Genomic DNA, 14,310 nt, shown 5'->3' with positions numbered 1-14,310 from the left:
AGTACGTAGTATACCCCTATAATTTCTAACCTACTTTCACCACTAAAACCACCATTTTAGTTAATGCTGTGATGTCTTCTAGCGATTCTGATGCTTCTGACGCTTCTATTACTTCTATATGTAGCTGTATAGTAGTTGAGGTCCTTCCGGAAGACCTTATTACTGCCTGTAATATAGACTGTACGCCCGAGCGCTGTGACGCAGTAATAGTCCGGCCTTACGACCCTCCAGCTACTGAGTATGGTCTTCCGGGCTCCTTCCGGCCCTTTAACGTGCCGGCCCGGGCCTAAGAGGTACGGTAGCTACCGGCAAGCCCCCTAGAACTATTTGTCCAATACGTTCCGAAGGGTCTTGTAGAGTAGTGGGCCTAGTGGACGAATATAGCGCCGTTATCTAAGGAGGGCCCTAGGGCCAGAACGTCTAGAGTATATAAGTAGAGGAAGACTTTAGTAGAAGAGATCTACCTCTTCCTAGTAATCCTATTATATATAGGAATCTATAGTTAGGGAATCTAGATTATTAACCTACTGGTCGACCCAGTAGCAAAAGGAGGATGTTACGAGCTGGACAAGGCAACCAACTGTGGCACAAAGCAAAAGCTTCGATAATGATGACTCCGGCATCATTGTCCCTTGTTCTGCATTATATAGCTACGCGCCCACAGTGACAAGTTGCGGCGGGCGTAACAGAGGACTCTATTCACCTACTTATGCGGTTTATATCCCGGGACCGTTTCTAATTACTACTCTAGCGACTACGGATATTTAACACTGCTGAATTCCAGCCTAGCCAGCCAGCCTAGCCCAGTCAGGGCCGGGGTCGGGGCCGGGGCCAAGATCAAATGCCAGATGTATACCGGAAGGTTAACCAGTGGTCATCCTATATTTAAGAGACTGGGGATTCCCTTTATATACCTGGTTCCGACCTTACAGTTGACGAGGTTATGGTACGATTCATAGGTCGATCTCTAGAGACGACAACGATTCTAACTGTTGGAATAGGCCTACTGTTGGAACAGCAAAGGCTGATAAGGAGTAATAGGCAGGTACCATGGGCTGGCTGGCACCTGCCCTGGGCGAAGTGGGACAACCGGCTTAGTCATCACGGCCGGTTAAGGTGGGGCAACCACCCAGGCCGTCCCCACCTACTTCGATCGGCCCCTGCCCACAATGTAAATAGGAAGAAGAACAACAACAGCAATTATCACGGACATCGACGTGATTGTTGCCGAAGACACACCCTCATGAGGAAATGTATCACGCCTGTGATACCAACACTGATCAGTGGTTAAATTCATAGTAACCACTACTGCGAGAATACTGTAGATTAGCAAGGATCGACAGAAGAGACGGTTGCGGCTCCTTCACAAGCCCCTTCTCGTGCTAACGACTAGTTTCCGGCCTCACTATAAGCCCGTTACGAATCGAACTTCCCTTTCGGCCTTACCATAAGCCCATTGGTGAAGGCGTCCATTACGCTATCGGAGTCGACCTTGTAGACGGATATTCTTGCGTACCTACCACAGTACCCTTGAAGAAGCCCTTTGCTCGACGACGATATTTATTACCATACTACTCATTACCGATTTTCCCCTTTAACTTCTCTCTTTACGACTCTCACTACGTAAAGAATCACTATATCGCGAAAAACGACCTCTGCTCCTTCCTTCCTTCGTTTTTTACCCTATATAATATGTCGGAATTATAGACCTCAAACCTGACGGCTTCACTGCTAGTACCCGAGAGCTTCCGTAAATATATCGATCCAGCTACGTGGGGCGAATATTGTGGCAGGTGCAGGTGGGTCACGTGAGGCAGCTCCTTCACATCTCGGAGCTGCCCCACCTACACCTTGCCCAGATATCCAGCCCAGCCAGCGCTCAGCTTTTCCCATCATCATCATCATCATCAGATCCAATACAGTAGTATTGCCTCCACAAATATCCCTACTTCCTTCTTAACGAGAGGGATAGCGGGAAGATATGCTCCTATATCGGGTATATAGTGGCTATGTGGATGTAGGAAGACCTCTATAGGCGTGGCCTTTAGCAGTCCTTTTAACGAGACTTTGAAGACTGGGATGCTGATCTCTTCAATACGGCAGGCACGAAGCCACTGGGGATCCTACGGGATTATCTCCGCAGCCACGGCGTCTATATGCCCAAGGACAGAGACAGAATTGCACCAAGGCTGGTGGCAATCGTCGATGACCCTTCCTTTCACTTCTGGACTCAGGAAGAGATTGAGGATGCTCAGACGACCTCCCAGACTTTCGACAGACTTACACGGGACAACATCGACTTTATCCCCGACACAGTCAGCCCAAGCAAGCGAGCTGAGATGAGAGAGATCATACGACAACGACAACGCGCTGAGAAACAACAAGAAGAAGAGGATCAACGGCTAGCCCAGTTAATACAGCGACAGCTAGCTACCACTCGTAATATCCCCCTCGAATTACCTCGCCCGTCACCTCGCACATCTCAATCACAGCTCTCTCCCGTCAATAGTTACCTTAACGTATACCGCAAAATCAAGACGCTCCTTCCGAATAAAAGCAAGAAGTCTTCTCACAGCACTTCGAGCGACAACCTCACCTCCAGTCTGGATACCCACTAACGCAAGGATACGCGCCTATCTTTACTACCTCGCCTGATACTCAACCATCGCCACGATAACTGACTGATCTCGCGAAACTTCTTACCGACGATATAAGATATAGCGGCGAGATATACGACGTATTTAACTTAAAGCTAAGGATTTTCCGCGATAACTACGACAAAGTTGGAATTACAGCCCAACAGCTGGGTCCTGCCTTCTTAACTATGCTCCGCGGCAAGGCTGCGACCTTCTACTTTTAACAAATCTATAAAAGCGATCCGCAAGACTTCGCCTCCATGGCCCAGAGAGTCAGAGATCACTTCGAGAACGAGGAAAGTCGCCAGAACTACCTGACTGAATGGTAGACAATTACATTCCATTAGATTGCCCAAAGCTAACCCGACAAGACAAAGACCCAGGTCCTTGAAGCTCTGATCGAGAAGCTCACAGTTATCCAACAAGCCCTTCCCTCTACATACTAATCCCAACCTCCACGAAACATCTCTCCAGCTTGGCACGGGCTGTTAGTGCCATGCTAAGGAGGGGCCCCAGTCCCCGCGGTTTGCCGCTGCGCGCTGGGGTGGATTAGCTATACGCTAATCAAACCCTTAACAACGCACATTTTCCCCTCGAATCGAGCCGACGATTATTCAACCTAACGAGCCGCCGTCGACTCGAATTCGCCTTCCGCAGGCTAGACGAAGTCTTCCTGGTAGGGCAGGGAGCATAGGTTCCATCTAGCCTCCCGAAGGAGACGGGCGACTTTCTTTCCCGGCGCAAGTGGCGCTTCCGGGCCCAAATTGAACATCACCGACCGACTTTTCGACTTCGCTCTCTCAGCACCTTTGCCCCTTAAACGATCGAAGACTCCCTCGAAGAGACGAAACGACCATTGGGTAGCGATGTATAGCCGCGGCTATATACAGCTATGCTCGTTACAGAACCTAACAGCAAGCCCTACAACCTAGTCTTACGAGGTTTTGCCCCTTGTGGTTTCCCTTGTGGCGGTATTACCTATTACGATATACTCCGGACGGTTACTGGAACGTTGTGTAAACCAGAAGCCTGCGGGCTCTGGGTCGAAGGATAGGAGATACTGGCGGAATTGCGTTCTAGGGACGACCATAGCACTGTCTCGGGCAAGCCAGCGGCACCCAGAGACAGGTTAAACACATAGTTGCCTTTGGACACGATTTGGAGGACGAGCTGGACTGTATCTAGTGATAGCTATAGGCCTACGGCCCTCCACGCCATATACCCTTCGGGAGGTCTGCGGCAAGGGCGGCTGCGCCCTTGCCGCTACGGCGTTAAAATACAACAACAACAACTACAGTTATTCGAATTTTAACATTGTATCAACAAAACTGAGAACCAAGACAAGTTCTACACACGCCCCGTCGCAACTTTGCCTGCAATGATTTCTTTGTCGGCTATCACAGAGTTGTTGTACGCAGTTACATCCCGGAAGTAGAGCTCCGTTCCAGGCGTCTCATAAGTCCCGTCACTAGTCAGTCCCCTGAGATGGAAAATCTGGTGTGTACGCCCGGCTCCCGAAGTGACGGTGTTGTCTGCGTATCGGGAAAAGTTCGCGATGCCGTTCCTGTCAGTGTCGATGACGCTGCCGACCCATTTCGATCCTTCGCCCTCAAAAGCTTCGAGACCGGTCGGGTAGACGGTATTTCCCTGGACGTGAAGCTTGAGGCCTTGGTCTAGCTGTGCCCATAAAGTCAGATTTCCCGCCGGGAGATACGAGGTGCTGGTGTTGCAGTAGAGTGGGTACGAGAACGTCGTCTTGTAGTCCCACCCGGGAACCTTTGACGTCTCCTCGCCAATGGTCGAGAACGTGTTGATGCCGCCGTATCCGTTGGCGTACAGACCTCCGACGTTGGAGTATGAGAGGCTCTGTTTCCATGATGCTGTGCCATTGCCCTTCTGCGTGGTGAGGAACGAGGTGATGGTGAAGTCGCGTTGCACTGATAGGGAATAGTCCAGGGTCGAGTTGAACCCTGTTGCATTTTGCTTGAGCGTCTGTGAGAAAGCAATTGAGGGTTCGGGATTTGTCTTCTTGGAGATGACACCCGTCGTGATACTGCCTTCGTCGTCAAGCCATAGGAAGACCTTGCCTACAAGGTACCAGCTGCTGCCCGTGGTATTTGTGAGGCTCGCGCTTGACTTGCCATCATCAACTAGCCCGACGACCTTGATGCCGATTGTGTGGCTCTTCCCGTCGCAAAGAAGGGGCAGCCACGGTGTGATGTCAATCTCGTGGTCCCGCAAATCAAAGGCGTTGATGCCCACAATCGGGCGATGGAGCTGTGGAGCAACGCCGCCTGTGAAGATGTCCGGGAAGGGCCAGTGCACACCCGCCAATTGCCCGTCGATGAGGACTTGGACTTCTCGGAAGGGCGAGTATCCCGGATAACTACCTACATCCGGCTCAAAGGCATCGACGGCTGACTGCGGGACATTGCTCCACCAGAACTCCTCGTTTCCTTGTCCCTTGATAGACGTGGAGAAAACAGCCCGGTTCACGTTTCGAGGGAATTGGACAGAAGCAGTGGCATTCTCTTCGGGGTAAGTCCAGAAGCTGGCTGTGACTGGGCTCTTGTTGGCAGAAACTGGCAGAATGAGGTCTGCTGGCGCTTGTCCTCCGCTCTGAACTGGGCTCTTGAAGAAGGTAGCCGTGAGAGTGGAGTTGAGCAGGCCCGTGTAGACGTCCGTGATAACGTTGTCGAGTTGGAAGATGAGAGTCTGCGGCTCTTTCCAGAGTGACAGATACGGCGTGGAGTCCTTTAGCCAGGTCCAAGTGATACCGTAAGACGTAGGCTCGGCGGTGGAGGTCGCAAAGATGTTGACATCGCCCAGGTACACAGAGCCCCAGCGATCAAATTGTCTTCCCCTGACCTCCACAGTGAAGTTGAGCACAACGTGATCAAAGTCAAAGTCTGGGGGCGAGTAGTCTCCAACAAAGGGTGTGCCGTAGCTGTTTGCAAACTGATGCTCCATCAACGTGACCGTAGTCGCTTGACCCATAGGCTCCAGGACGGGTTCAGCCACTTGGAAGGTATCCAACAGTGGTGTTCTTGTAGCCGTTAGAGGCGCGGTCGCGCTAGGCGTAACGTCTGCGTCGTACGCGATGCGATCCATTTGAGCCAAGACATGTCCGATTCTGGGGCTCCGCACATCTAGCTCTTGGTATTGCGCCGCACGCTGAACGTGGAACTGCTCTCCGCAAGCCAGGGTTGCGAGGGACCCGAGGAGGAAGAGTCCCTTGAGCAAGCCCCGCCCTCCGCTGGACTGGTTGCTCATGGTGTTCATTGCTTCAATGGTAATACTACTTGACTAATTGATGGCCAAGCAAGCACCTTCGATGCCGTGTCACAGAAACAAACTGAGCAAAGAGTTGACGAAGATGAGGTTCGGGGGGTGGGACGGGCGTGGTTTAAGAGAGCGTAGTGGAAGAGCGGGAGTCCGGCAACCGGCGGGATGCACGTCCGGTGGGCAAAGGTACCAGAACCAGCAGGTGTCAGTGGGCGTGATAGGATCGCCATAGCGCCATGACATGGGTTGCCCAGGGAAGATAAGATGAACCCCTGGGCCACAACGATTGTCAAAGTTCAACAGCGTCAAAGTTATCCTGCTACAGATATTAACTCTCCTCCAACTCAAATTTCATACGCGAAAAATGCTTCCAAGCATAAAGGTAATAAGAAGGAGGGAGATTGTTCTAATCAAAGCTCTCATGTTCAGAAAGCATCGCGGCATCGCGGCATCGCGCCATGATAGCGGCTTGATAGGTATTCCATATGACAAGTACCTCCCTTGTCACGGCAGCATTCGAAATGAGCTTGCTGATAATGACGCAGTGTTAGCTAGCTCGTTTAAGGCATCTACTAAAGAGACATTACGACGCAATTGATCTTTACAGTACTGTCAATTCGCAGCCATGGCGAACAACGATGGCCACATGGTCGAGATACAGGACATAAACAAAGCTAGTTCCGCCAATAGCATGCAGTGACGAAGCCGATCAAAAGATGAGACACTATCCCACTGTTGGATATCTCCATCGTTAAGTCTATTCTTGCAAGTTGTGTCATCTAGCCTTCACACTTACACTGCCCCTCGAGACGACATCCAGCAAAAGATTGCGTCGAGAGGGAATCGAACCCCCGGCTCCCCGACGCTGCTGGATGGCAACGGAGAATTTTACCACTAAACCATCGACGCTGTTGATCTCTGACCTCTTGTATGCTGGTCGCAAGGCTCTGGAGCATTATGCAATTAGAAAATTGTGGATTGTTAGGGTTGCGGCAATAATGAGATTCCATCGCGAGCAAGGGTCACGATGCCCTCACTGTCGCGCTAAGGGTGGGGACTACATTCGAGGCGGGTTAGGGGATGAGCATGAATAAGGCCCGAAAACCCACGGGGAAAACACACTGCGTTGACATGTGAGCGATGTTTCTAGAAGCAAAAGACCTGCCTCTGCGTCGATGGGGCCTATCTCTCGCTTTGATTAGTATTAATGTGCCTTCTTTTCGATGCCCCCGGTAGAGTTTAGCTCATGGTGTGTGGAATTTTCCATGCCTACGCCTTGTGGAGTGCCTATTTATTGGCGATTCGTCGAAGAAACATGAGTTTGTTGAAAGTATCATTCGCACACCAGTTAAGTGAGCACGTAACTGAGAAGTTACCTGCAGACTTTGGGGCGTGCTACTTCACCCTTCTTGGAATCATTGACGATGCGAAACTTGGAACATCGGTTGATATCTCTATAGATCCCATTACTCGCAATTTTCTTAATTATCTTATGCCATGTAATCACCATAGTTTATCATCCTTTCAACTCAATTGAACCAACACGATTACGTTCGGGGCAGCCACAGCAGGAGTTGGTCAGCAAAGTCCGAGATGAGCAAAGCGGCGACTCAAAGGCATTGAGATCTTGCCTGCATGATTAGCGCCCCATGGCACCGCCCTTCTTTGACAACCTCCCCACCTCACTGTGATCAATGCGCTCTCCCATCCTTCCAAACCCCCACCATCCACCAACATCCGCCAACGTCACTGCATCACGTTGAGGAATTGATTTCAATACTAGAGATTTCGGAATCTGCGCTCATTGCGACTGTTTCAAGCCATCGAATGGGAGTAAAGGATGGCGAGGTCATTTTCAATAGCCGACAATGGCCTGACGAACACGCGATCCGATGAGGCGGACTGCGATTTCGACCTTGCTTTGTTCCTCTCCGACGAAGCGTTCTCAGATATATTTCCCAGAAACTCGAGGGATCACGACTCTGCAGTAGATGGAATCAATTTCAATGATGGACGAATATCTGCCTCTTCAAGCGTGTCTGGAGGTGTCCCGCTCTCCGAAGAGCGTGATGGAAATGAGCCAATACAAGACGTCCCCAATGCTACAGCGAGTGGAACGAAGGTGGGCAGTCGCTTCACGTCGGCAAACATCAGAGTCCTCAAAACATGGTCCGACAATCACGAGCGGCATCCGTATCCAACCCCGGATCAGGCCGAACGGCTCCTAAAACAGACAGGATTGAGCAAGCAGCAACTAACAGACTGGTTCGCCAACACTCATCGGCGCAGGAGGATCCGCCCAGGCGGGACCTCCACGCCCGCCCGAACCGAGGCTGGTTCAAGCCCCATAGACGTGCCAGTTCGACGACCGACACCGATGGCATTCGAAAAAATGAACCCCATGCAACGATGGGAGCACTCGCCACCAGATAGCGAGCCGGCTTTAGCTGCCGATATTTCTCGCGCAGTCGCTGCATCATCTAGGCGTCCAAGACTCTTAGGTCGCTCTCGATCTTCGGCGGGACCTTGGGAGAACGCCTCGAGTATCAGCAGTGTTGGCACATCTCAGTCGAGTGGGGGGTCAAGGTCCAATGCTTCGGCATACTCTCATGGCTCTAGCAAATCTCCGACCCCCATGGAGGCACCTCGAAGGGACCCAAATCGTCGGAGAAGACGGGCAATGGTCAAGGAACGGAGAGGAAACCGGTTGAACCTTCGACAAATCAATACCTACCAATGCACCTTTTGCGCCGAAACTTTCAAGACGAAGTACGACTGGCAAAGACACGAAAAGTCACTCCATCTATCACTCGAGGAATGGGTATGTTCTCCGCATGGTTCGACAATGAAGCACCCCGAGAAAGGTGTCATGTGTCTTCTGCGATGAGGCCAATCCGACTCAACAGCACCTTGACGACCATCACCAAGCCGCCTGCTCAGAACGACCGGCCGAAGAGCGTACTTACTACCGGAAAGCTCATCTCCGGCAACATTTGAAACTTTTACACAAGACAAGTCAGATGTCGAAAACTGCTGAGACGCGCGGGGATCATATCGCGGACCACTATCGAGACGACGGAAACACCATGTCGGATTGGAAAGGGGACTGGGGGTTTGAGCCCCAAATACTCGCAAAGGTTGATAACGCGGTCCCTCCTTGTAAGTCAACTCTGGCCGATAGGAAGAACTTTGACATACTAACCAATTTCTAAGGCGTGATCCAGTTTGAACAAAGTGCACCTGTCCCCTTCTGTGCAAGTGTCTCTCCGGCCGGTTCTGCACCAAGTGCATACGAACTCCTCAAGCTCGAGGTAGAGTATTTTGTCCGTAATTACTTTGAGCAACACGAGCGCCTGCCCTCGGACGACGAAGTCATCTACGAGGCTTGTACGATCATATATGCCTCTGAGTTTTTCAGGCCCAGCGGCACCTCAAACGCTTCATCCTGGCTTCGAGACTTGTTGATGAGTTCTACAGAGCTGTCTGAAAAGGCACGTCTGCGTCCAATGAATCAATGCTATGAACTAGCCAAACTTCGCGCGAGTCATCTCCAGATTATCGACAAGGCGGATATCTTTGAGGATTGCGAACTAGAAGTTCAGCTCTGCAGGCATCTCAGAGAACACATCGTTCTAGGTCTTACGCCCTCGGACGACGATCTTCAGCAAGAAGCCTGCGTCATTCTTAACAGAGTAGAATCGTCATCATCCAATCCTTCAAAGAGATTTGCAGGATTTCTAGTCCGCCTCATATGGAAGTCAACGTCATGGCTAGCTCCATTGCGTCACAGAACTGATGCCTTTGCAGGGGACTCGTATCAAGATCTAATACCAAGTCTAGATCCCATGGCGAACACGTCTAGTGCTGAACTCGATGGCTTTTTTTGCAGGACTAGCTGAACTGGATCAGTTGACAGGAGAGGCAGAAAGGCTTATACCAACGACGGGCGGCGAAGTACGATCAACCTCCCAATTCGGGCCAGCTTTCGCGCAGAAATCTTCAAGCTATTGCGACCCTGTCGAAGATAAAGGTTATATCTCGCCTTGCTTCGCTTCCGATACCATGCCAACGAAGCCCAGCGACCTTTACACGCGGTTGCAGACTGCCAAGTCAATATTTGAGGGATCTGGGCACTCGCCAAGACAGTCCGAGCGCTCGAGAGGCACTGATATGCCTTGCTTTCTTAACGACCCAAATAGATATGCTCGTTTGGCAGGGGAGCTATCGCGGTTCGTTACGACTACTATTTCACCTCAAAACCCAAACATGCATATCCCTTCAGACGATGAGCTCATATACCATGCCAGATGGGTCATTTTCGATGAGTAAGTACTATCGCACGATTATGCTTGGCCAAGCTATCATCATAGAATCTCATCAACGGACTTGCCTTCGCCAGTGACGATCCGTGGAATCAAACGGCTGCAGACATTTCCGAATGGCTGGCCGAATTCAAAAAGGGAGTCGGTCTTGAATGAAAGCATGGAGACACAACGCCGGCCCACACCTGATCAAAAATCACTATCACGGCTATTTGCTATTTGTACTCTGCACGACTTCCCTCGAAAACAACTTCGTTCTGGATTTTACCAAGGCCATCAACCTCGACTGTCACAACATCCCCATGTTTCAAAAAGACACCGCGCGAGTATCCAACGCCCCCGGGCGTGCCCATCATGAACACAGTCCCCTTCCTCAGCGTCGTCCCCCGCGAGAGATGCACGATAACCTGCGCCACCGACCAAATCATGTCAGATGTCTCCGTCTCCTGCACGACCTTGCCGTTGACCTTAGTGCGAAATCGTAGCGCATGCGGATCCGGGACGACATTCGGCGACCAGATGGCCGGTCCGATAGGGGCGAAACCGTCAAAAGACTTGCAGTACGAGTACTGGCCGCCCGAGGCTCCGGGAAACTGGAAGTTGCGGGCGGTCACGTCATTCCCCGCGGCGTACCCGAGGACATGGTCCATGGCGTTGGAGAGGTTCGCGTTCTTGACGTCCCGGGCGATGATGACGCAGAGCTCGCCCTCGTAGTCCAGCTTGTCTTGCGCATCGTGGTGTACGATTATGGGATCGTGAGGACCCGCGAGGGCGTCTGGCGGTTTGGTGAAGATGATGGGGAATGCACATACGGGAAGCTACGAATCGTTGGTTCGGGGAACACCGCCAGAAGGGTTCAAATGGACTCTTTTACTCACGCTTGATTCTATGGCGTATTGGGCATAATTCAACCCCAAGCACATGATGATGGGGGTCTTTTCCAACGGGCAAAGGAGCTGCATTGCGTGGTAGGTCAACTCAGCACTGCTTCCTGCGCCGCTTGGAGGAGTCCTGAAAGTAGTCGGCTCATAAGATCTCTGATACTCACCTTGACCACCGTGTCTCTGATATCTGTCCTCTCTAGTCCGACATCTAGGTTTCCGTGGAGTCGCTCCACAAGATAGCCAAAATCACTAGTTCGTACTAAATTGCCGTGGAGTATGGTTCCTTGGTGTTCATATCTCACGAGGGCTTGAAATTCCATCATCGCAAACTTGGCATTATCCCCTGACGAACTCAAAAAACGCCAAAACTCTGCCTTTTCTCCAAAAAAACAATCGCGAAAGCACGCTTATAAACATGGATCCAGCACGAAGATTGCGGATGGCTCGTCTTGGACGCATCTTGAATCGCAGTAAATGACTATTCTCTTTTACCCCCTTGCGACCGAAGATGCCGTCGGGAGACTCGGGCGAAGATAGGGTCGGTCTATCACAGGCCTCGTGACCTCTCTAGCAATCTGTACGATCATGTTTTTTCACTGGCCTGGACCCGTGCACGGCAGCGCGCGGCTGGGCGCTGAAGCTGCATATGAATGTTGAGACGAAAAAAGTAAACGCCCGCCTGGCCGCCCGCGGTTCGGCGATTTCGGGGAAATCCCTTTGGAGGTTGGAAGATGCAGTGATTTATAACCGTTGGGGGAAAGACGCGGCGGATATCGCGGGGGTGGAACCTAGGCGTGCAGGTTCGGATGACTTTTGCCACTGCCCCATGGAGATGTCGGACACGGAGAGATGCGTGTCTGGTGATCACCGAGAGGATAGAGAGGAAAATTCCGGGTGGAATACTTAGGTGAAATGAGTAATAATCGAGGACGCCGATGTTTGAGCCGACAAGAGGATGACGGCATAAGTTGGGATTTGCCGTCGTGCCTTATTTCAACGTGAGGGGGTATTCCTTGGGGAATGCCGCCCCGAAAGCGAAGTTCGGCTTTTCCGAGTCCCTAGACCAAGCTTGAAGGTTTCGATTACAGTTTTGAGCTGCAGGACGACGGGGACATAGGAGAGTTCAACATGTTTATACAAGGACCAAGAAGAATGCACTCGGTCGCTAGGTTGAACCAACTCGGGCCGCAAGTAAGAGCCGACGAGGCCGTTGAATATCTCTTTATCCAATGAGAATACACACACAGCGGTCTACCGGTATTATGTCACCTGCCTTTGAAAACCTACCGTATCTGGTAGACTTTCACTCTCTAGAAAGTGATGTGGTTTTGGGTGTGCAAACTGCTCCTCATAAGGTAGTTCGGCGCGGTGACACGCAGCAGTTCGGTGGTGGGGGGCGGCACAGATCCGGCGCGGGGTTTCCTGCATGATGTAGGTTCAGGCCGAATACCCTATAAGTAGCGGGGCAGCTACCGTGAAAGACTGGACAGATTGTGATTCAAATGAAGATAATGACAAACTCATCATCGCCGGTCTGATTGACCACAATTTCTCACCCAAGCTAAATGCCAACATGAGAGTCCTCATCATCGGCGCAGGTCTCGGCGGCCTCGCTTGCGCGATAGCGTGTCGAAGAGAGGGGTTTGAGGTGGTTGTTCTTGAGAGGGCGAATAGACTGGTCCCGGTAAGCCGTGCCGACCCCGACGCCGTCCCTACGGTGTTTTTTTTTCCGCGTTCTAAAGCCATCACCGGCTAACGGTGATATCCCGATTCTCTAGATCGGAGCAGGTTTACAACTACCACCAAACGGAGTTAGGATCGCAAGACAACTAGGCTACCTCGACAAACTCCTCCAATGCGGGGTCGTCATTGACGGGATGGAGTTCTGCAGATACGTCGACGGCAAGCACCTGCACATGCTCTCAGCCAAGGATGCGCAGGCCCGGTACGGCGATCTCTGGATGGTCGTGCACCGGGCTGATATGTACAATATCCTGTGGCAGACGTGTAAGGAGATTGGTGTGGATCTGTGTCTTGATATGGATGTGGAGCGGATTGATTTTGATGAGAAGGTGGTCTATCTTGAGGATGGGGATGATATTGGTGGGGATGTGATTATTGGTGCTGACGGTGAGTGGTATATGCAGGCTAGAAGATGTTGTTTTACTGATGTTGGATGTCAGGACTATGGTCTATTTGTCGGGACCAACTTCTTGGATCGGCTTCGCCGCCAGTTGAGACGGGTGATTTGGCGTACCGCGCCATGTTCCCATTTGACTACCTCAAAGCTCTCAAGGATCCCAGGGTAGATGATCTCTGTGCGAGGAAACGGGTCACGGTGTGGATGGGACCCGACAGGCACACCGTCTTCTATCCCGTCAGAGGAGGTCGGGAGTTCAACCTTGTGCTCATCAGGCCGGATAACATGGAAACGGGGGAGAAGCGTGTCCAGGGCGACATAGAAGAGATGAGAGAAAGTTATCGTGGATGGGACGAGACGTAAGTTTCCGGCTATTTGAGATGCTGTCAGGTGAGATTTGATGCATCGCCCGTGGTTACTAATCTTTTGCCTAGATTGACAAAGCTCATCTCGTTGATACCGAGAGTGCAAAAATGGAAGCTATGCACGCACTCCGAGTTGAAGACGTGGACCAAGGGCTGCTTCGCTCTTCTGGGCGACTCATGCCATCCGAGTTTACCCTACCAAGCCCAAGGCGCAGCCATGGCCGTCGAAGATGGCGCCGTGATTGGGAAGCTCCTTGGCCTCTTGAAGGACTCACTGGGGGCAGAAAACACGGTACCAAAGGTCCCCGAGATCTTAAAGCTGTACGAGACACTTCGAAAAGACCGGACGACGGTGAACGTGCAGGGCGCGACCTCGAATCGGAAGTGGTATCATGTTCGTGATGGGCCGGAGCAGGAGGCTCGCGATGCGGAGATGACAGGCGTACCGCTAAAGGGTGGGTTGGCGCCGACGGGGTGGCGATTGATGGATGAGGATTATCGGATGGAATTGATGGCGCGGGATTCAGTTGCTGAAGCTATCGAGGCGTTCAGAGAATGGGAGCAAAAGAAAACTTGACGTGATTTGTAGGCGATGAATGACTATTAATTGATTCTATTCACAAAGCTGTTGAAGTATGCCTCTCAATAACGCCAAATCTAAGTTAAGTAGAAGGAACC

The 14,310-nt window shown here is 51.5% G+C and overlaps 4 protein-coding genes and 1 non-coding gene across 5 annotated transcripts; 2 read left to right on the top strand and 3 right to left on the bottom strand.

Annotated features, from left to right (window-relative positions):
- Window positions 1-3,859: 3,859 nt before the first annotated feature.
- Window positions 3,860-6,004, bottom strand: BDP81DRAFT_433559 (peptide N-acetyl-beta-D-glucosaminyl asparaginase amidase A-domain-containing protein). Its single transcript, XM_060590867.1, has one exon. It carries the CDS (start codon window positions 5,916-5,918, stop codon window positions 3,984-3,986), a length of 1,935 nt encoding a protein of 644 aa, XP_060442631.1. The 5' UTR covers window positions 5,919-6,004; the 3' UTR covers window positions 3,860-3,983.
- A 745-nt stretch (window positions 6,005-6,749) lies between these two features.
- On the bottom strand, window positions 6,750-6,830 carry BDP81DRAFT_t238. The gene has a single exon. It is a non-coding gene; the product is annotated as a tRNA-Gly (tRNA).
- An 829-nt stretch (window positions 6,831-7,659) lies between these two features.
- BDP81DRAFT_473585 (uncharacterized protein) lies at window positions 7,660-10,399 on the top strand (the record flags this gene model as incomplete). Its single annotated transcript, XM_060594659.1, has 5 exons — window positions 7,660-8,742; window positions 8,828-9,080; window positions 9,135-9,613; window positions 9,762-10,246; window positions 10,321-10,399. Exons 1-5 carry the CDS (start codon window positions 7,762-7,764, stop codon window positions 10,397-10,399), a joined length of 2,277 nt encoding a protein of 758 aa, XP_060442630.1. The 5' UTR covers window positions 7,660-7,761.
- Window positions 10,400-10,458: 59 nt separating this feature from the next.
- On the bottom strand, window positions 10,459-11,450 carry BDP81DRAFT_451960 (uncharacterized protein; the record flags this gene model as incomplete). Its single annotated transcript, XM_060592698.1, has 3 exons — window positions 10,459-11,061; window positions 11,122-11,199; window positions 11,292-11,450. 3 exons carry the CDS (start codon window positions 11,448-11,450, stop codon window positions 10,459-10,461), a joined length of 840 nt encoding a protein of 279 aa, XP_060442629.1.
- Window positions 11,451-12,700: 1,250 nt separating this feature from the next.
- Window positions 12,701-14,209, top strand: BDP81DRAFT_463116 (uncharacterized protein; the record flags this gene model as incomplete). The annotated part of the gene is made up of 4 exons (XM_060593977.1): window positions 12,701-12,811; window positions 12,906-13,257; window positions 13,311-13,626; window positions 13,702-14,209. 4 exons carry the CDS (start codon window positions 12,701-12,703, stop codon window positions 14,207-14,209), a joined length of 1,287 nt encoding a protein of 428 aa, XP_060442628.1.
- Window positions 14,210-14,310: the final 101 nt, after the last annotated feature.

This window comes from Colletotrichum phormii (genome assembly GCF_030913505.1).
Source record: "Colletotrichum phormii strain CBS 102054 chromosome Unknown BDP81scaffold_16, whole genome shotgun sequence".
NCBI lineage: Eukaryota > Fungi > Ascomycota > Sordariomycetes > Glomerellales > Glomerellaceae > Colletotrichum > Colletotrichum phormii.
The sequence above is the reverse complement of the archived record's forward strand: the minus strand, read 5'-3'. Positions and strand labels throughout refer to the sequence as shown.